Source organism: Laccaria bicolor, genomic scaffold (genome assembly GCF_000143565.1).
Source record: "Laccaria bicolor S238N-H82 LACBIscaffold_32 genomic scaffold, whole genome shotgun sequence".
Classification (NCBI taxonomy): domain Eukaryota; kingdom Fungi; phylum Basidiomycota; class Agaricomycetes; order Agaricales; family Hydnangiaceae; genus Laccaria; species Laccaria bicolor.
The window spans coordinates 145,315-165,622 of record NW_001889903.1 but is presented as its reverse complement, the minus strand read 5'-3'; the positions used below and the strand labels follow the sequence as shown (position 1 = coordinate 165,622).

The 20,308-nt window shown below is 43.6% G+C and overlaps 8 protein-coding genes across 8 annotated transcripts; 4 read left to right on the top strand and 4 right to left on the bottom strand.

Moving 5' to 3' along the window:
- Window positions 1-2,114: 2,114 nt before the first annotated feature.
- Window positions 2,115-2,384, bottom strand: LACBIDRAFT_306783 (uncharacterized protein; the record flags this gene model as incomplete). Its single annotated transcript, XM_001885508.1, has 1 exon — window positions 2,115-2,384. One exon carries the CDS (start codon window positions 2,382-2,384, stop codon window positions 2,115-2,117), a length of 270 nt encoding a protein of 89 aa, XP_001885543.1.
- Window positions 2,385-2,896: 512 nt separating this feature from the next.
- LACBIDRAFT_306782 (uncharacterized protein) lies at window positions 2,897-4,269 on the top strand. Its single transcript, XM_001885577.1, has 7 exons — window positions 2,897-3,067; window positions 3,117-3,235; window positions 3,295-3,353; window positions 3,407-3,542; window positions 3,599-3,751; window positions 3,808-3,924; window positions 3,979-4,269. Exons 1-7 carry the CDS (start codon window positions 2,968-2,970, stop codon window positions 4,024-4,026), a joined length of 732 nt encoding a protein of 243 aa, XP_001885612.1. The 5' UTR covers window positions 2,897-2,967; the 3' UTR covers window positions 4,027-4,269.
- A 105-nt stretch (window positions 4,270-4,374) lies between these two features.
- Window positions 4,375-6,212, bottom strand: LACBIDRAFT_306781 (uncharacterized protein; the record flags this gene model as incomplete). Its single annotated transcript, XM_001885507.1, has 4 exons — window positions 4,375-4,416; window positions 4,477-5,136; window positions 5,194-5,422; window positions 5,479-6,212. 4 exons carry the CDS (start codon window positions 6,210-6,212, stop codon window positions 4,375-4,377), a joined length of 1,665 nt encoding a protein of 554 aa, XP_001885542.1.
- A 1,435-nt stretch (window positions 6,213-7,647) lies between these two features.
- On the top strand, window positions 7,648-11,283 carry LACBIDRAFT_306780 (uncharacterized protein; the record flags this gene model as incomplete). Its single annotated transcript, XM_001885576.1, has 15 exons — window positions 7,648-7,816; window positions 7,871-7,927; window positions 7,985-8,122; window positions 8,177-8,411; window positions 8,466-8,517; window positions 8,570-8,788; window positions 8,838-9,017; window positions 9,074-9,270; window positions 9,322-9,529; window positions 9,584-9,744; window positions 9,793-9,889; window positions 9,947-10,126; window positions 10,178-10,387; window positions 10,443-10,772; window positions 10,825-11,283. The coding sequence occupies 15 exons, from the start codon at window positions 7,648-7,650 to the stop codon at window positions 11,281-11,283; spliced, it is 2,892 nt and encodes a 963-aa protein (XP_001885611.1).
- Window positions 11,284-13,273: 1,990 nt separating this feature from the next.
- On the bottom strand, window positions 13,274-13,612 carry LACBIDRAFT_306779 (uncharacterized protein; the record flags this gene model as incomplete). Its single annotated transcript, XM_001885506.1, has 2 exons — window positions 13,274-13,509; window positions 13,576-13,612. 2 exons carry the CDS (start codon window positions 13,610-13,612, stop codon window positions 13,274-13,276), a joined length of 273 nt encoding a protein of 90 aa, XP_001885541.1.
- Window positions 13,613-13,619: 7 nt separating this feature from the next.
- LACBIDRAFT_331174 (uncharacterized protein) lies at window positions 13,620-14,671 on the top strand (the record flags this gene model as incomplete). Its single annotated transcript, XM_001885575.1, has 5 exons — window positions 13,620-13,723; window positions 13,896-13,908; window positions 13,960-14,084; window positions 14,140-14,269; window positions 14,321-14,671. The coding sequence occupies 5 exons, from the start codon at window positions 13,620-13,622 to the stop codon at window positions 14,669-14,671; spliced, it is 723 nt and encodes a 240-aa protein (XP_001885610.1).
- A 522-nt stretch (window positions 14,672-15,193) lies between these two features.
- Window positions 15,194-15,546, bottom strand: LACBIDRAFT_306777 (uncharacterized protein; the record flags this gene model as incomplete). Its single annotated transcript, XM_001885505.1, has 2 exons — window positions 15,194-15,402; window positions 15,507-15,546. 2 exons carry the CDS (start codon window positions 15,544-15,546, stop codon window positions 15,194-15,196), a joined length of 249 nt encoding a protein of 82 aa, XP_001885540.1.
- A 1,047-nt stretch (window positions 15,547-16,593) lies between these two features.
- LACBIDRAFT_306776 (uncharacterized protein) lies at window positions 16,594-18,380 on the top strand (the record flags this gene model as incomplete). Its single annotated transcript, XM_001885574.1, has 5 exons — window positions 16,594-16,767; window positions 16,817-17,203; window positions 17,256-17,540; window positions 17,591-17,722; window positions 17,784-18,380. 5 exons carry the CDS (start codon window positions 16,594-16,596, stop codon window positions 18,378-18,380), a joined length of 1,575 nt encoding a protein of 524 aa, XP_001885609.1.
- Between the last annotated feature and the right edge of the window lie 1,928 nt (window positions 18,381-20,308).

The following is a 20,308-nucleotide window of genomic DNA, read 5'->3' as shown; positions in this document are numbered from 1 at the left end:
TCATCCGTTTGAAAATCAGCTATGTATCCGTTGGAAATTTATTTATCACGGCCGCAAATAATCAGGACTTGTCACGTCTGTGTGTCTACCATTACTCGTATCCCCATACAGACATACCCGCAATTGTTTTTTTGACTCAAGTACGAATATTTTTTGTCTATCTTGGCGTTTTATCGGAGTCCTTGTTACGTTTGTTTCGAGAACTACTGCCAGGCGCTAAAAAATGAATCGTGCCATCATTCGACTACATTTCTAGTCAGCTTGTCAGGCAAGTTCTAAGGATGCCGTGATTGAGAGGTTGTACCCCTCATCTGTGTCGTTTAAACCGGAACTAGACAGTTCGTCGCTAGACTGTTCATTGTTTGAAGTCACTGCGAGATTCATTTCCATCTGTATGTCTTGACGCTCATATGACCTAGTAAGAAACCGATTTCTTGCTGCATCAGAGGCATCCTGCGTTGGGCCACGTAAGTTCGCTGCTTCACCAAATAACGCAGCGGGAACGTACCTCTGCATACCGGTATAGCTCACCCGTCTCGGTACGAAGTTGCGAAATTCTGGCTCTGAGATTTCTATTGATCAAAAAAGGTCCTAAGGTTTTCCCATTGTCTACTAGTTTCTGTATTTCTTTGTGTTCATCTCTCAATCTTTCATTACTCAGTAAATGTTTTCCGTAACCACGAATAATGGCATACAGTAACCACGAATAATGGCATACAACCTAGTAAGAAACCGATTTCTTGCTGCGTCAAAGGCATCAGAAGATTAACTTTGTTATGATATATAGCCGTATCTACTTTCGTAAAGTATGTATTCTGCCCAAAAAATACAAGAATGATAGTCGACATTGAATAGAAATATATAGGAGGATAGTTATTGTTGAAAGCTCAATAAGTAAGTTCGCAGAAGGACTGTCAAGCAGTATATTACTGGTTCTTCACGACAATTCTCCACCGGAAAAGTAATCACCAGCTTTGTGTGAAAGACTTTATAGAGGAGGGCTTGGATGGCAGCCTTCACAATCTGCAAAAGTATGTATGGAGAGCTCAGACAACGACTGCAATATCTGCAGCTAAATGTCATACGCCATAATTCCGGCTCTCCAGGGCAGATCTTCATCGAATAAGTAATCATAACAACGTCAGAATGACGGACTGGCTTTTTGGGACAAGTAAGTACGTTGAACATTTGTAGGACCCACAAAATGCATAGCTCCCGTCAAATCCATTATTGTTCTGGTCACTGGCAGGTCTACGTTAGGCCACTGTTCTTGTTGTAGCGGATTGTTTCCTATTGTTTCGTCATTGTTGGACCTATGAAATGCACTTCTGTCTCTTTGTTATTTCGGCCTCAGCATGGAAACGTTCGATGAGTGATCCAACATCATGTCGGACCCACAGAACGTTGACGAAACTGGTACTTGAGCCATAGCGTAGCAACATTGTTATTCTGTGCACACCCACTACCCTTTCCGATACAAGAGTTTGTAGTGGATTCGTCTTATAATGTGTGCGTGAACGATGACTTGCGCAACAAGATGTCTAACGCACCAACTTGCCCCACCCTTTTCAATCTCCCCCACGACGAAATTAACAAAGCAAATCAGGAGTTTGTATACATTTCAGACGGGGACGCTGGTGAAATCTGCCAGCTTTATAACACGTACAACTTACCCCACTCGACGTTGCCTGAGCTGACTCCGAAATTTAAAGATTGATCGACGAGGGTGAGCTGGACGAACCAACTGCGAAAGAAGCTGCAATAGAGTGCATCGACGATTTGCGGGAAGCATATATCCTTAATAAACTGTCGCGAGAACTGCTGGTACGTTAAGATGCACCATCAATGGCCAGACAAGTACTCACCTAGGCATTCAGCAGGATGTTGTCGATGCAATAGGACCTCAGAAGATGGCAGCTATGCCTGAGGAGAAACGTGAAATACTTCAGGATTTGCTGCGCGAAGATGAAAGTGATTATCAGGATAATGATCCATCTCGCTTCTGTTCCTGCCAAAAGACCGCAAGGGGAGGAGTTGACGAACCTAAATGAAGCTGATAGTAGCTTAAAGTTGTTCCGGCGGCGACGCACCATATGAGTCCTGTAAACGGCTGCCTACATCTTGTAAAGCGAAGGAACAACGTTGATAGGAGTTCGATCACGCCAAACGGTAGTATTTTTAATAGAACATCGAATTTTGGGCAGTGCCTGGTTGAGGCTTGGGCATTTCTGCAATTTGATGAAAGCTCGTCCGAGATTGTCGAGGAGGCCGGCTCGGCAGGAAACACCCTTGTCCACTATTCCGAGTTGTTGCCTTCGATAAAAAAGCGTCCAGAAGAGACGCAAGAGGAACCGCTGGTTAAATTTCCTTCTGAGTTTTTCCATCTTTGGAATATCGAGGTTGGTTGGCTCAGCCTCTTGGCTGAAACGAGCTGAAACGAGTGAAACATATGGTTGTCTGTGCAATAAAATCAGAACCAAATGTAGCGTTTATCTCCAAAATAGAGATAAGTTACTGTTTCAATGTTTCTTAAGGAACATTGGAGGAACATATTTAGAATGAACACTCGAATGGGGCCTAGTGCGAAGGGAATCTGAAAGAAAATGCCTCGTGCACCTACTTAGTGCCAGCAGTGAGTACATAGAGTTCGAACGCGCCCTATAGTCCAAGTCGGAGTCTCGAAGAAACGACATTATATGTAAACTGTATCAGTCGTCTATGAGTGAGAGCTGCGGCTTTTCGTTTTCATGAAATGGGGTTTGACGTTCAACTGCAAGCAAACTTCAAAGTTCGGGGAAGCTTATTTGCTACGCATCTTGGTGCCAAACAAACACGCGTGACGTCGACTGAAAAATTCATCGTTTCACCAGGTCTTACCAAACCTCTCTTCCGCGAGTAACCATGTCTGCTCTCCGTTCTCTCTGCCAAGTTTCTCGCATTGCCTCGCGGTCCCGCATCGTATCTGGCATGCGGGTCTCTGCATTGGCTGCTCCTCGGGCAGCAGTGACGGTGACACCACCGGTGAGGGCGTTCTCAGGTTCTGCCAGACGGCTGGGTAGTGGAGCGTGTATGTTTCGTTGGATTTCCTTTTCTGCTACTTCTAACGTGCTGTGTAGCGGACATCCCCCTCTCACAAAAACTGCAAGAGGAGCTGCAGTATGAGAAGGAGGCCAGGACCAACGAAGCATCATCACCCGAGTTCCTGCGGAACTTCTTGGAGCAGGGCGTATGGTCTGTGAGTCAGGGTGCCAACTGAAGTTTCTTGAGCAAAATGCTGATGCGAACCTTGCGCAGATCGAAGATATTCCCGGTCACGACGAGGTTGCGCTGACACGCAAGTTTGGCGATGAAAAGTGGGTCCATTGCTCCGCTGCACGAAAGTTTCTTACTCGGTTTGACAACCCAGCATCCGTATTATATTTTCCATTGCCGACATTCAGGCTGACACCGAGTTCGAGCCTGAAAATGAAGATGCTGGCGACGAGGCTGATGAGAGTCCCAATCCTTCCAATCCTGTTCGTGCCGCTCTTACTATTACCAAGGTATTATGTCCATATATTTCTCTCACGGCCCTCCTTACACTGATTTCCGTTCCTAGACCAGTGGTCCTGGGGCGTTGAGTGTCGACATGGTCTGCCAGGATTCACACTTTTTGATTGAGAACATCTCGTTCTACGAAGATGCTAAGCTCAGTCAAGAACTCACCGCCGAAGCTGACTGGAAGCGCCGTGGTTTGTACATTGGTCCTGCAGTACTTTTTTCCTCTACTTTTCGCATCAACCTTTGTTGAAGATGAAACCTTTTCAGTTCGAGACCCTTGACGTTGGTGTCCAGGATGAATTTGACAAGTACCTGCAAGAGCGTGGCATCAATGAAAACGTCGCCGCCTTCATTCCCGACTATGCCGCACACAAGGAACAACAGGTTTGTGCAACATATTCTACCACGTCTCTCGCAGTGCTGATGCCTTTACGTTAGGAATATGTCAAGTGGCTTAACAAGGTTAAGCGCTTTGTTGATCTTTGAGGGAATGACCAGAAGAATGGCTTACATCCCCATTGATTGAGCCGTTTTCAAAACTCGACATTAGGAGCAGTTAATTCTGCTACTATCTATTATTATAGACTTACATCGTACTGATTGGTTCCTTCGGCCACCTCTACTCATAATTCAACTTTGCTCGGATTCGTGCATCATAAACTTGGATTCAACGTCGCGTTCTACCAAAGCCTATAATCATTGCATATATATTTCTCTCTTGCATCTCTCAACCGTTCTCTTTTCTTTTTGAGTGGGACTATTTACTAAGTCTGCCGGTATGGCAAGCTATATTTGTTGCAAGAGGAACGGCCTCCATCTATTCTCACTCTTAATTCACGAGTGATCCTCGGCTGAAATTTTGAAGTTCACTTGTATCTATTATCAAGGTGCAAACACGGTCAGTTTGGATGAATGTTGAAACCATTAGACGCTTACGGGGGTAGGGGGAGTAAGAAAATCCATAATTTGAATATCGCCAGCTGCCGTCGTGACAACCAATCGACCCGCTGCGGGACAAAAGTCGAAATCCCTTAGTGCGACCGCCTCCTCATTATTGAAGAGACGTCGAATAAAGAGGGTGGCCACGCTGTCCGGATCACCCTGTGGCATCTCCATAAGGCTGACATTTACCTCGTCACCGGCATGCCACGCTACGGTAAGCGACTTGCCACAAAACCGTATATGTCGTAGAAAGTTCTCGGACATCGTCGATATGGGAAAAGAGTTCACGACGCCCACTGGTTGTGGATCAAACGCCTGCAATTCTGGGTTATCGGAAAGGCTTGAAACAGGTTTGAACGTGTAGCATCGCATAGAAGCACTTGCATCATCAAGTTCCTCCCCTTCTATGTCGGGCGTCGGGCTGCACAATCCAAAGAAAGGGAGTCTCGACTGTCCTGCAGAAAGCCACTGACTAGGGGGAGAAACGCGAAAGGATTCAGCTGGCAATGGAGTATTAATTTCCGATCTAGGAAGGAGCCGGATAAACGCAGGCCCCATGTCGTCCGAAACCGGCAGATACAGTGAGCCAGGCACGTCCCAGACAGTCAATTTCCCGAATTCAACGAGAAGGAGGGTGTCGGTATAAAGTATAACCTTGTAGAACATAGATAGTCAGTACATGGGGTGATTGTTTTCTGGAAAGTCACTGACGCCATTCGGTCGAAGTACTGCATTGTACTCCCAACTGATTGCTTTGTTTTGAATAAAATCCCAGACCGTGATGAGATGGTTATCATGACTGCAGGCCAGTGTGTTTCTATAGATGTATGCGTTATCAAATGCTCCTTTGACCTTCAAGGAATGGGTAAGACGGAAAGCCACGTCCGCAGAGGATGGGTATATTTCGTAGATTGACACGCGGGTGTCTGTGTACAAGTTCCTATGATGTGTGTGGGATGTGCAGCATAGAGAAATAAAAATTGCTGAGATGCTTACACCTGTTCTTCAACACAAACGTAAACGCCGTGACCGTCCGGAGTTGGGCTGGTGAATCTGACAAAAGATTCCTCTGTTGTCGGAAGCACAGCTAGAGGGGACAGTTTCATTGGGATTGCTGCATGAATTCCGAGGTCCCAAAGGGCGACGCCGTGTTGAATCGTATCGGTAAACAAGAACCGACCGCCCGGAATAAGCAAAAGAGTGTGACAATCAAAGGGTACGTCCTCATCCGTCGGAATGACGGGCGGTAATCGAGGCTCAAGGATGCGAGTCACAACGGATTTAATATCTCCTTCAAAGGGGATATTATCCGTTGCGTATTTTACTCCTTCAGAGGGGATGTTATCCGTTGCGTACTTTATAAATCTAAAAGGTGAGAAGGCGGCATGTTCAAGTTCGATTTGCGAAATATTTTCAAGTGGGTAGAACGTGGACAGATTTATGCCGTGCATCAAACACACTTGGCGCAAGGCGTTGATCCACACAATTCGCAATTTTGTGACGGTGCACAAGACTTGAGAGGTCTCAAAGAGAAATGATAAGGAAACCGTTAATGTTAAACATTCTGGAAATAGGATGATCGATACCTTGCGAAGAGAGATGATGTCGTCTGTTTCCAGAAAAGTTTGGATTTGAATCAAGACGTCAGGGGGAAGAGTGGAAAGAGAGGGGTGTGCATATCTGGACGCGGTATGTGATCTTTGAAGATCGGGGGCAGGTCCCTTGAACATCGCCACGAAGAGAGGTAGAGCTGATTTCCAGCGTGTTGATCAGTCCCAAAGCGCCGGGCCGCCAAGCAGCCGCTGGGATGCAAGGCACGTGATCGAGGGTTCGGGTCACCAGTCTAATGTGATGCATTGAAGACGAGTGCAATCCCTGTCTGATCCCTGTCCAATCCCTGTCAGAGTTGTTTCGCAAGATATATCCTGATTAATGGCATTTGGCATCCGCGACATATTTGGAAGTAGTTTTTTTTTTCGACAGTGGTAGCAAATGAGATCATTTATAACTTTGACGTGAAGAAAAACTTCTAGAATCGATTCACAATGACAGTGATGACTAGTACCGTTGCCGACAAGGACATGGTCTGCCTTTGCTTCGGACCTTCGACTTCCTTCCCTTTCTCGTTTGATGGGGTCCCCATTACCGTCACAGATAGACATGCGCACTGTTTATGTAATCACGTGACCCAATGCGTCGCGTCGCGTCTGCCCCGCCCCTTCGTTCACTGCGGGCATCCTGCTCAAAACTGACATTTTTTATTTACATGATAATTTTGTATGACAATCTGGTAATTTCCCTACCATCTGAGCTCATTCAAAAAACCAGCTGATTGCTGTGCTGACTTGGTGCTGACAGTGGATTGCAGCGAACAATCAGATCGCTGTCACAAATCCTCTTATCAAATTTTAATAATATAATAAATTATATCAAAATAGCGTTAGCCTGGCCAACAATAAAGATAAGTACAGTCATCCACCTGCTAATGATACACCCAAAATGAGAAATTAACTTCAACAAATTTGAGCACAACATTTCTCTACAAAAACTACATGAAAATGTCAGATAAATGCCCTTCTATGACCATACCAAATTTCAGAATATTTGACCCACACTTCACAGAGAAAAACTAAGATTATGGGTGTATCATTGAGGGGTTTGACTGTATTTGGCTATTTCTGAAAAACAGTCCATTTTGTATGCTCCACAGCTTTGCCAATTCTGCCTCAAATGCATCCAAATTATATACAGTGGTAGATATGAGTTTGTACTACTTGTTACAACTTATTTTGTAAAAATCGGCCTAGTATTGAGCGAGATATTTGCCAGTCAAAAGTGTATCAAATGGGGGTAGTGTATCATTAATGTTGGACTTTTTTTTTCTCGGTTACAACTGGCCGGCGTTGCAATCATGTCAGAACGCCGGTTTCTTCTGGGTTTCAACCCAAAACGATCATTGCAATGGTGTTGACTCCTGCCAAGCCGGTTGAGATCGGTCCGTAGTTATTGCTACCAATTTCAATGCAGATTGCAACTGCATCAGATATTGCAATAATAGATAACAAACTGTTGGTTCTGAACCACCACCATCTTGTTCAGATGCTCGAGTGTGCAACTTGCAGGTCTACATTCAATTCCCAGCGTGCCCTCAGGGCTCATAAATCGATGTGTCAGAAGCCAAAAGAAAAGGTTAATTGCCAGTATTGTAACTTGCCCTTTAACACACGCAGTATCGGAGCACACCAAACTTCTTGCCGACGAAAGCATGAGAATGACTTGAGTGACAAGGCTTATGAAAAGAAGTTGAGAAAGCAAGAGAAGAGGAGTGAACGGGGTGAGTAGATAATCCTATCACAAAAAATATCATTATGAAGGTATTTCTTGCTAGATGGGCTTATTTTGCGTGGGAGAGAGACAATCATGCAAACAAGTCATCAACTATTGGGTACCGAATGTTATTTCTCTGATCCTCATCATTTTATTGATTTATAATTTCCTTCAGATATTGAAGCTCTGAATCAGCCAGACGAAAGCTCAGGATCTAGATCAGTCATGGTCACAGGCATTGACAGTGAACCTGCTCCTATAGAAATTGAAGATAGTCCTCCTTTATTTAGCACAGTTGGCAACCCAGAGCCTTGTATGTCATACTCTATTATATCTTGGTATCACTAATGTAGTTCATTTTCAAAAGACCAGGATGATGAGCCTAGCTATGAAATTGATGATATCAAGACTGAATACCATCCTCACAGTGGCCGACCAACCCAAATCAATCATTTTGAAGAGTATGGCCTCTCTTCACCCAAGGAACCACTTCCGTTCCATAAATATGGAAAGCCCTGGTACCCTTTTACAACCAGAAAAGATTTTGAATTTGCAGAGATCATCCTCAAATCACAGATGAAGGAGGAGGATGTTAATGGATTGCTTTGAATTTTTCAAGACTGCTGTTCACCTGATGCACTATTTACACTGAAAAGCCACCAAAACATCAAAGAAATATGGAAAGAGGCTTCTCATATGATGACTCCAGTGGGTTTTTACTAACAACAACTTTGCAATGGGCTAAAAATATTCTATATAGTTTCAAGAGGATATTATCACAGCAAAGTATCGGACAACTGACAACCACTTCAAATTCTATCACCGAAACCTCTGGGATTGGGCATTGGATCTGGCAGGCAACCCCCAGCTTGCTCCACACTTTGAGTGGGATGCACAGCGGCTATATAAGTTTGATGGGCAGCATTTTATCCGATTCTACCATGAACCATGGACAGCAGACAGGTGGTGGAAGATTCAAGTAAGTTTTTTTCTGGTTGTCATTGAATTATGATCTGACTTCTCAAAAGTCACGTCTTCCTCCAGATGGAAAACCATTTTGCATCATCCTTTATGCAGATAAAGCAAAACTATCATCATTTGGTACAGAAAAGGCTTATCCAGTGATAGCGAGATGTGCCAATCTACCTGACTGGATTCGAAATGGAGAAGGTATTGGAGGTGGTCGTGTAGTGGGGTGGCAGCCAATTGTGATTTCTTTCTCAAAAACAATTGCTAATTCAGGAATTGATATCAAGTTCTTTAGGTCCTAGAAGATGAGACTGAGAAAGGAAAAAAAGCCTATGTTGATTTCAAAACAGTTGTCTGGCATGAATCTTTCCGGAAACTCCTTGAATCTATTCGTGACCATTCAAAACTTGGATTCTGGTTCAAGTGTGGTGACGACATTATCCGCAGACTTTTCGCCTTGATTTTGATTCTTTCAGCAGACTATGAGGAACAGTGAGTACCTCAATACTTATACTTTATTGATAGCATTTTACAACCACATAGGTGTGTGATGGCTCTGATTCGGGGCAAGATGGGCTTATGCCCTTGTCCTGTTTGCCTTGTGCCATTTGACAAGCTTTCTGATGCTTCTACAAAGTATCCTCTTCGGACAGCAGAGGAAAGTAAAGCAACAGTTGATCAAGCAAATGAATGTAGGAGAAAGGATGATGCTGAAGAAATCTTGAAGAAAAAAGGGTTGCGAGGTGTACAAGTCAGTTATCTCTTTCCTTCAGATTCTATTACCTCCAACTAATGTGATGGATAGAATTCTTTCTGGGATATTGAGAATTCAGACCCACATCATGCACTCTCATTTGATCGAATGCATAACAATTCACATGGACTGGGGGGAAGGCACATCCTCAAAGTTATCAGAGAGGATTACTTGCAATCACACCGTTCACTAGCTAGCCAAGCTGACTCACAGTATGTTATAACTCACCCCTTCATCAAATGCTTAATTTGATCATACAGAATGAATGCACTTCCTCGCTGGCGCAATTTGATCCATTTTAGCCAATTTACATCTGTAAATTTTACAGATGCAACGAAATTTGAGGATATCATGAAGGTTTGTTTTGATATCTACTTTCAATAAGACTTCTTATAAACATTATGATTGTGAAAGATGCTTCCCTTTGTGGCACACAATATTCTAACAGAATCTGCAAGTCCAGAAGGATTTCGTTTGCTGAAATGTGCACGTGCTTATCTGAATGTGGATATGTATGCTGCTCTTGAAGTTCAAACCTCTGAAACAATTGCTGCGGGGAGGAGAGAGGTAGCATATTTTTGTAAAGTATTGAAGGTCAGTTTCAACCTCTCAAATAATATAGGACTGATTCAAATATTTATTCAGGAATATGAAGAGTCTAGAGCACCACCAAAGGATGGAAAAAGTTTGAAGAACTGGAGTTTCCCCAAGCGACATGCCCTTGAGCATATCTTTGATGATATTGAAGAAAAAGGTGCCACAAAAAATACAAGTACCAAGCCAAATGAAAAAATGCATGGCCCACTGCGAGAAATCTATCTCCGTCAAACCAATTTCAAGGATGTTGTTCCCCAGGTGATTTCTTACCATTTTAAATTCATGAAAAATGACCAATCTCACTTAACTATAGATTCTAACCTTTGATCATTGGCGTCTCATTTCACTTTGCATTCGAGAGCGCATTGATGTCTATGATGCCTCACATGCTACCTCTAAGACATCACAGGAGGAAGAATCTGAGGAAGAAGTACATATCAATCCATATAAAAACGGTAAACTGAAGATTGGAGCAAAACAACCCCCAGAAACAATTCACAACATTGAGATGCAACTCAAGGACACAGATGTTGCATTCAAAGACTTTCGAAAAAAGTTAATTCCTTTCCTCAATCAATTCTGTGTTGTCCACAATATTCCACGTCCGGAGAACAAATACTTCACAGTCGATAAGCATACGACAGTAAGTCTCATTTATTGCATAGTTTTGATAAATGTGAAAAATAACTATCCAGATCACTGAATTTCGATATCTCCACATTCATTATGAGTCTTGTGTGATATGGCGTAAGGAGACGGATCTGCTTCGCTGCAATCCCTCTTTCAACAATGCTCCACGCTATGACTGTGTAATGGTGAAGATGTCAACTGCATCAGATGTCTTCATATTTGCCCGCCTCATTTTCATCTTCACATTCACACTGGCAGACACACCCTATCCTTTTGCACTAGTTCACCCATTAGATGGACCAACAGGACTTTTGAAGCGAAAAGAGCGGGACCTTGGCCTTATCCATCTTCGTGCTAAACACCGTCGTGAGGCAGAGTTTATTCCTGTTGGCTCCATCATTCGGGGTGCATATATTGTTCCAGAATTTGAGAAACCAGATGAGTATCACGTTGTTGACACTGTTGATACAGATATGTTTCTCCGACTGCGAAGGGTTGAAGCCTACCGGTTTCTAAACCACTAAATTCAATATATATATGAAATAGTAATGTAGAAGGAATATGCAATATTGAGACGGATAGAAAATATAAGATTATGATAATGTTTTGACCCCGAGAAGCTGACAAGAGTGAAGGGGGTGACAGATGACAGAAATGATGAGAATCTTATCTTTGAGATCATGTGATGTAATCACTCTGTCTCTTCACTAATCCGCGGAGCTCTCCCACTACTTATCATCGAAGCAATCTCACAAGAGTTCAACGATGCCCCTTTCCGGCTAGCATACACATCTTACCCCACATTTGAACGTCCCTCTGCACAAACAAGAACTTGGGGGATATTAAGATCTTATCAAAAAGTTCATGATCGTCGCGAGGGAGGCAAGAAGAGGAGTCGAGATTCTATTCCTGCAAAGGTTTTTGCGGCACATGGGAAGCTCATGGAATGGGTGAGGTATGCGAGGAATCAGCATGAGCGATAACGTGTCCAACGAGCGCGTCTCATCTCACGTCGAGGCCAAAGTCTTCAGGATAGACTTGACACGGCGCGCAATGTGTAGGATCTTATACGCTTTTTGTTAGGTCAAAGGTACATGCTCTCCTTGCCTGTCTACCAGCTGAACGACACTCATGTAGATTTGCCGTAGGATACAGGAGTGCAGAATTAGCTTATCGATTCGAGGTCGTTAAGCACTCGCATGACATGGTACCCTCCTCCCTCTTCCCATTCATTTCCAACCGCTCACCTACTTAACTACCAGTTCAAACCCCAATACGGCTTCTCGAAGGCTGCTGAAATGTGTGTCCTACAACGCACAATTTAGAGTTTTTCCAACTGTTCCAAAACAATATGCACCCCTCCTGGCCTCAAGACGACGTATCGTCCTCCGCAAAACAGTCCGACGCCACCCTCCAGCTTCCCGAACCCTTCCTCCTCCCCATCGGTCTCCCATGCAACAAGACGAAGTATTTTCATCCGCTAAACGCGCTCCCTACGTGGTGGCAAGTGTTCAGACGCTTCCACAACGTCATGCCACTAGTAGCTGCCATTTACATCATGTAAAACCTGGCATGTACCATAGAAGTTCCTGCTTAACTACCGTGAATGAAATGAAATGAATTTTCATTCATTCACGGCACCTGTTTCATTCCAAGTCATTCTCATTCATTGCCGTCGAGAATGAAATACTTTTTGTTTCATTTCATTTCATCTCAATTTTTTCTTCATTTCTACTGACAAGAATGCAATTTATTCTGTTTCATTCATGCCTGGTGACTCTTTCATTTTTTTAATTTCATTCCACCATGGCAACTGTTTCATTTTTTGCTTTATTCTTTCGTTTCATTCATTCCTGGCAACTGTTTCATTTTTTTCATTCATTCATTGCCATGGAATTTTCATTTCATTCTTTCCAGGCAGTTATTTCATTTTTGTTTCATTCTTTCAGGCAACAATTTCGATGTTTTAACACACATCTAAATAAGGAAATAATATACAATTATGCCTGATATGTGTTGTGCCCTACTGCAGTGGTGTGGGAGGCCATATGGGGGTACTTTTGCATTTGAGGCTCAAATACACAATGAGATAGGCATGCTGTTGCCAAATAAGGCACTTAAATATTTTGTATCAATTACATAATCATTTTCCCAGCTCTAACAATGAAATAGGCACCTGAGAAGAATGAAGCAAGGAATGAAACAGTTGCCCTGGTGGAATGAAAGAAAAAAATGAAACAGTCGCCAGGAATGAATGAAACAGAATAAATTATCTAGAATGAAACAGGTGCCGTGAATGAATGAAAATTCATTTCATTTCATTCATGGTAGCTAAGCAGGAACTTCTATGGTACAGCTCAGGAGTACATGATGTAAGTGGTAGCTACCAGTCGTCATGCACCCCTCTTGGCGTCAAGACGACGTATCGTCTTCTGCCAAACGGTCCCACGTCACCCTCCTACTTCCAAAACCTTTCCACCATGCCACGACGTCGAGACGATGTATCGCCATCCGCTAAACACCCTCCCTGAGTGGTAGCAAGTGTTTCTGACCCTTCCACAACATCCTGAACCCCTCCTGGCCCCAAAACAACGTATCGAGTTCCGCAAAACGGTCCCACATCACCCTCCTGCTTCCAGAATCATTCCACCTTGCCATGGCGTTGAGACGACGTATCGTCGTCCGCCAAACACCCTCTCGATGCATGGGTCGCCTTTGGATGCTGGATGGGATGGGTTGCAATTGAGAACCTGCAAAAGGCAAAGATAAAAAGGTTTTTCAGTATTTCAACACCATACACACGAAAAAAAACTCACCTGTTTCATTTAGAGTCATCCCAGCCCCGTTTTGCATTGACGCAATGTATCAAAGTCCGCCAATCGCTATCGGGGCACGACGTGGTGCTCCCGGGACTCAGTTGTGTTTTCCGTTAATGACGAACGACTACACGCGGCGGCGCCAACAGTTAATGAAGATACGGCAAAGGGTTCGACATACCTTTGTTATTCAATTTTTTCTTCGCTTTGCCACGTCACCGCCTCCCATCCAGCTCTCCAAGGCTCGCCACGACGTATCGATGTCCGCCCAACGCGTTTGGGACGTTGTTGACGTTCTTGAAATCAGTCACATGTTGTAGCTTTTGGGTAAAGGTAAGTTGTATGCTGCTTTGAGTTATGAGGTGATTACTTACTTCTTTTAAGGTCGTTTACGTGCATTACCAGCTCCCAAAGGTTCCCCAGCCTTTGCAACGTCACCAAGTATGCCCTAGCCGCCCTCAACGCAAGTCCGTCTTCAAGTTGCGGCGTGTTTACTGTCAATCTTCCAAGTAAGTCGTTAGTTTCCATTGTTATGCAGTTCATGGACTTACATTTCACCTTTAGCCGCTTCAACACGTTACCGCCTTCAATCCACCTTTCCAATGCTCAACACGACGTATCAACGTCTGCCGAACGCGTTGGGACGTCGTTGACCTTGTTGAAATCAGTTGCATGCTGTAGCTTTCGGATAAAGGTGAATTTCACGTTTGATTGCGTCATAAGGTGATTGCTTACATGTTTGAAGGTTGTTTACGTCCGTTACCAGCTCCCAAAGGTTCCCCAGCCTTTGCAACGTCACCAACTACATCAACTACGCCCTGATCACCTTCAACGCAAGTTTCATCGAGCCGTACTGTTGATCTTCAAGTCGTCGTCCGCCCAACACCCTCTCTACATGCTGGCAAGTTTTTTCGACTGTTCCACAGTGTCTTGCATCCCTCCTGGCACCAAGACGACATTTCGTCTTCTGCAGAATGGCCCCATGCCACCCTCTATCTTCCGGAACTCTTCCACCTTTCTATGGCTCTCTGAGGCTTTGAGACGACGTATCGCCGTCCGCGAAACGCCCTCTCTATGCATGGGATGGCAATGGTAGGCGCTGAGACCTTTGGAAAGACAAGAAAAAAAAGGTTTGGTAGGTGTTTCAAGACCCGAAGGATGAAGAGGTCCTTACCAATAGTGTTTAAAGGTTCAGTCCATAGGACCGCAAAAAACCGGTGGACCGAACTGAACCGGACCATGGTCCGGTCTTTTTTTCGGTTGCAGTTGCCCCAATTTGGGGTTGGTCCGGTTGCCGGTTGCCTCATTTCGAAAATATATTAAAACCGTTCAAAGACCGGTTTTGATCGGTTGCAACCGGTTAAACGGTCACGTGCGTTACATACCCTTGTAACCACGTTTATTACCTTTTATTGGGTTTTTGTTTCATCAAAAACGGTTAAAATTTGAAAAAGATATAACCAAATCCATATTTTACCCGAGTCTCTATGAGATGTAATTCGGTTTCAGTCATAGCTATGTCAAATATTCATTAAATCTCTTCAAAATTGGTAGAATAATGGGTATTTACATGCTTTACTATTTCATATAACCCGTTTATTTTTCAGAGTAATAATAGTCAAGATACAAATGGTTTATATTGGTATAATAAATTATACGCAAAAAAACCGGTCTGGATCGGTCTGAACCGGCTCCATAGACCGAAATAGACCGGTCCTAGGTGGTTCGGTTCGGTTCCCTCAATATCTGGGTCAGTCCTAGACCGGTTGCGGTCCGCGGTTGCGCGTTTTGGGGGCAAAAAACCGGACTGAACTGAACTTGCGAACACTACTTACCAAGTAAAGCAGAGGATAGAACTGCTCCATCTCCGACGGCGAGACGTCGAAGAAGCTCTCGTAGAGCCTCAGCTAGTGTTGACACTGCGAACGCACAAATTTCTGACTCGGAGCCTGTCACGACTTCACCGAACATGCCACTTGTCCCACAAACTCCGCTGCCTCTCCCACTCGACGCATTTGCAAACCTTCGTGCTCAGTCGGCTACCCCAAACAAGCCAGCCATTCACACAATCAAAGCAATGAACGTGCTGTGGATCCACCACCATCATTGCCTCAAACCGAGCGCGAAACTGAGCCCCCTGAACTCGATGTCGAAGGGTGTTAGTGGAAGAGGAGGATGTTGAAGACCGGATTCCCTCCCTACCACTACCCGTGAACAATTCCTTGCCAGGCACCCCTCCTCAATGGTATTCTCCTCATATCGCTTCGCTACGGACCCCTCAATTTTCAAATCCTCCTTCAAACGGATCATCGTAGAAGCGAGGAACGCGCAGATGCCTGATCAGGACTCGACACCCTCCCTCCGTTTCTTCCTCAATTCCTACAGTCATGCTCTTTGAGCCCTTGGGGACTGCAACTGTGAGTGCTTGCATGGCTGGCGGCATGCAGACTGTAGTTGGCTCACATCAACGGCCGCTTATCCGATCCTGCTTTGTGGCCTGGAGTTCCAGCCTCATTGATTTCATGCAGCACATATGATGCCCAAGTGTCCGACGCAACCGGTGTTAATTTTAAATCGGCACGAGTGTCAATATTTATTACCTCTCCCAGATTCAACCTGTCCACAGTATTGGTAAGGTCTTTTAACCTGAACAATCTGTTGGTAGGTGCGAGTTTCCAATCAACGCAACTAACTAAAAAAACAGATCTTTCTATCCATTTGAAAGAGCGGGGTTAGAGTGACATGCAGAACAATGTAGTACGTCTTGTTTATTTCTGTCCCTGCTCATCGTTGCTTCAGATTTATGTAGTACCATGCTTGGCACGCTATTACATGGCAGTGCATTTAATACACTCACCGGCCATGCAAGTCAACGGTGAATAACTCGAAAATACCGACGCCTTGCTGCAAATTACGTCAAGATATCAATAAATATCAAACCTCGCTCAAATTTCAAACTTCCCCGTTGACAACTCAAGCTCACCTTCACACTTACGCTGCTGACGGACTCCTTTCGGTATGCCTCGCCGCCAACTCCAACCTCCCAGCTCCAGTGGCGAAGAGTTTGATGCTCCATCCAGCGGATCGTCGAGTTCGGATGAGTCTGACCCCGAGAATGATCTCCTTTCTCGCAGTGGAACGGCACACCTCTTGACTATCAGCTCAAATCCAACAAGAGAAGAGTATGACGAGGTTCGTACTCTCTTTGTATCCAAAGTTCTACGTTCACTGGAAAGTTTAGGATTTAAAAAAAGCACAGTTATTGTGTGGCAAGCGCGATAAGGAGGTTTGTCAACTTTGTGAAGAGTTGGCGACGATCAAAGTCAACCAGCCAAAGCGCTCGCGACGTAGTCAAGGCAACAGTGGGTATCCTCAAGTTATTGCAAAGCATGAAGAGGAGATCACGTCAATTGGTCGAATGTTCAGCCTTACCTGCGAACTGTTCCTTCCGGACAACTACAATACAGTCATTACTAACAGTTCTCATCCCCAACAGAGTCTCGTCAACAGCCCCCAGAGATACGTTACAAAGGCGGCTGAGGAAGCTGGCGTCTTATTGGAAATATATGAGACGGTTCCTGAACGCTTTCACGGTTTGATGAGGGAGCACAGTCAATTCGGCGTCTTAGTGAGTTTTACAAGTCTTTTACTTCACGCAACAATTCTGACGATATTTGTAGTTTTGCAATAAACACCATAAGGTTCGCTCAACGTTTCTCAAAGAGCTTCGCGACAAGATCATTCCGAAGATATTTGGTGCCGAACTTCGTGATGTTGTGAATCAAATCGGTGCTAGTCATGCTGCCAAGCGGGCAAGCAACAATGACTTCCAGGAGCTTCTGCGTTGGGACATGGCACGGAATAAGTACCCCAAGTTCGCTCCTGTTTTATATGCTGCCCGAGAGTCGGACGGACGCCGTATCGATGATCGAACGAAAGTTTTCATGAACCCACAGCTTGTTTTGGTAAGCCTTCAATTACATCGTTGTACGCTGGATCGCTCACTCGCTATCAGGCTCTCAAAGGTTTATTGACTGGCGCTGCGTCAATTACAAAGGTCGGCAAATACGCAAAGCCGAAAACGCGTGCCACCTTGTGGGGGCTTCTTGGTGTGACGCCTGGTTCTATTGCCGGCATCGCCATTCTGGTACGTTTTAAACTGCTTGCGAACTATGTAACTTTTTAATTGGTTTCTTCCTTTCAATAAGGTTCGTTTCATCTTCTCTCCTGATCCTGAGCTTTCCGCTGGGAAGGGAGCTGTGACTGGTATCGACTACAGGAAAGATTTTACCTTGTACAAGATGTTTATCATCCAGAAACTCAACACTCCATATGGGAAAGTGCTATTCGACCTCTACAATCAAATTATCTTCGGGTCGGCTATGGTGAATACGATCGCGAATGATCCAGGAGATGGGGACGAAAGCAGTGGCATTGAGGATGCAACCAATCAATTCCACACACTCTCCCTTGCCCCTGCTGAACTTGCTACTCACGGAAATATCGAACAAGTCGCCCTCGACACTCTTCCCACCAGTTCTAATGCCGAAAAAAGAATCATCAGCGCCGGACCATCGCAGGAGCACAGCCCTAGCAATCCGGCGTCTGTCGCACAGGAACAGCCACTTTCAACAACACGTCATGCAGCTCCATCTACATTGGTCACGCCAGAAGCCAGGGTTGTAGAGAAGTCAAAAAAAGGGAAGGCGAGGGAGAAGGGAACTGTTCAGGACACAGCGGCGGAGGTTGTTGAGGCTGTACCAGGTACTCGCAAGCCTCGCAAACCACGCGCGCGCAAAACTTAGTCACCACTGTCTGTAGTTATGGATGCCTTCAATCTCGTTTGTTCACTGTTATGTTCATCATGCACATGTAAGGTGTGAAGTGCATCGGTGTGCTTTAAGTTTAAGGAGCTCTATATACTGCTTGAGAACCAATTGCTCATTATGTTAACCCAATTTATATACTAAATATATGACCCGCTGGCATAGCGGTAACTATCGATCACTAACCAAAGGTAAGTAAGACCATAAGCTAAAGAGTTCGAATCCCGGCTAATGCAATATAGAATAAATAGAACTACTAAGTAGAATAGAATAGAATAGAGAATAGACACAAGTAAGTACAATACAATAGATAGAAAACAATACTACAAAGTCGAATAGAATTAAATAGAATACCCTACGACCACTAAGTACAATACAATACAATACAATAGACGACAACGTTGAATAGAATTAGGGACTACAAAATATATAGTAGACTACAAAAAACTAGACTACAACTTTCTCATCGCTTCACGCTTACAATACGGTTGTGATCATAGTACACGTTGTTGAAATTTGGTTAGGACTTGGTTGAAACGATGGTTTGAACATGGTTTCAATCAACCACTCTTCGGTTGTAACCGGTCCGAACGGCCACCAGTGATTGCATCGGTTGGAACTGGCAGTAACCGGCTGTAACCAATATTAGAAAACTCCGACATTTAATGTTAGGACTTTTCACTCACTAGAAAACAAAACAGTATAGTAAAATGTTACACTTTTCTGCAAGCTGCATCCAATTATTTCCAATATCAGATTTCAAAAAGTAATACAAGGGGGGTCCAGGATTTTTGATAACCATATGGGGTTGAGTTTTTTTCTAAGGCCTCGATGGCTGGACTAACAACTGAGACAGTGACAAATATGTAGGGCTACATATGTGTAATCATAGGCACTCAAAACTTTGGAATAGCCTGGAATCCTTGTTTTCATGAAATATTTGCTCTCAATTTCTATGTATGGTGATGGAATTGTATATTCATCATATTGTGTCAAATAAACTTATAATAAAAAAAGCAATCAGTTCCAAAATAAGCATGAACCATATAATTGTCTCATAGATTCTAATTGTTATTTAGAATAATTTTTTGCTTTGGCCCAGGAAATAACAATTAGGATCTATGAGACAATTATATGGTTCATGCTTATTTTGGAACAGATTGCTTGTTTTATTATAAGTTTGTTTGACAGAATATGATAGGGACTGTCATGGATCGGCAAAAACCAGGTATTATCCATGGATATCTGTGATCCATATGCTATATTTGGACAACCTTGGCAGGAGCAGCTCCAATGCACCACTGCCCTTTGTAAGCCTGTGGAACTCATCAATCTCACTCCCTCTTAAAATAAAAAACACCCTTTGATAAATTTGAACAAGAATTCATTGAAATATAATTATTTCTTCAGCTTTTCCTTTGTATTTTACTCTGATTTTATTATTCCACACTATATATGCATTCATAGAATGGACTATGTTACATTTTTTTGACTTGAATGCTATACGGAGATTAATTTGGTCTTGAATAAATTAACAACATCTTTAACAGGTCAGAAAGAAAATGTGTATATGGCAGATCAGTGACAAATGCATACCATACCCATCTGTGAGCATCAAAAATTCTTACAGTGGTTGGGGTACTTATATGTATTTCATACAAAATATGATGCAAATATATAAAGTGCTTATACTTTATGAACCTTCCAAATCATGTATAACACTTAGGTAAGTAGTATGACTACACTAGCATTTATAATGGTATTTGATGCTCATCCTGCATCCAATCATTAACAGTATGCATAAAGAGCAATAATAATAAAATGTGAAATTAATTTGATAGTGGAAATGAAACTAAAAATTCTTTCTCCAAAAGAATTTGGGATGTTTCAAACATCTGGAATGAAGA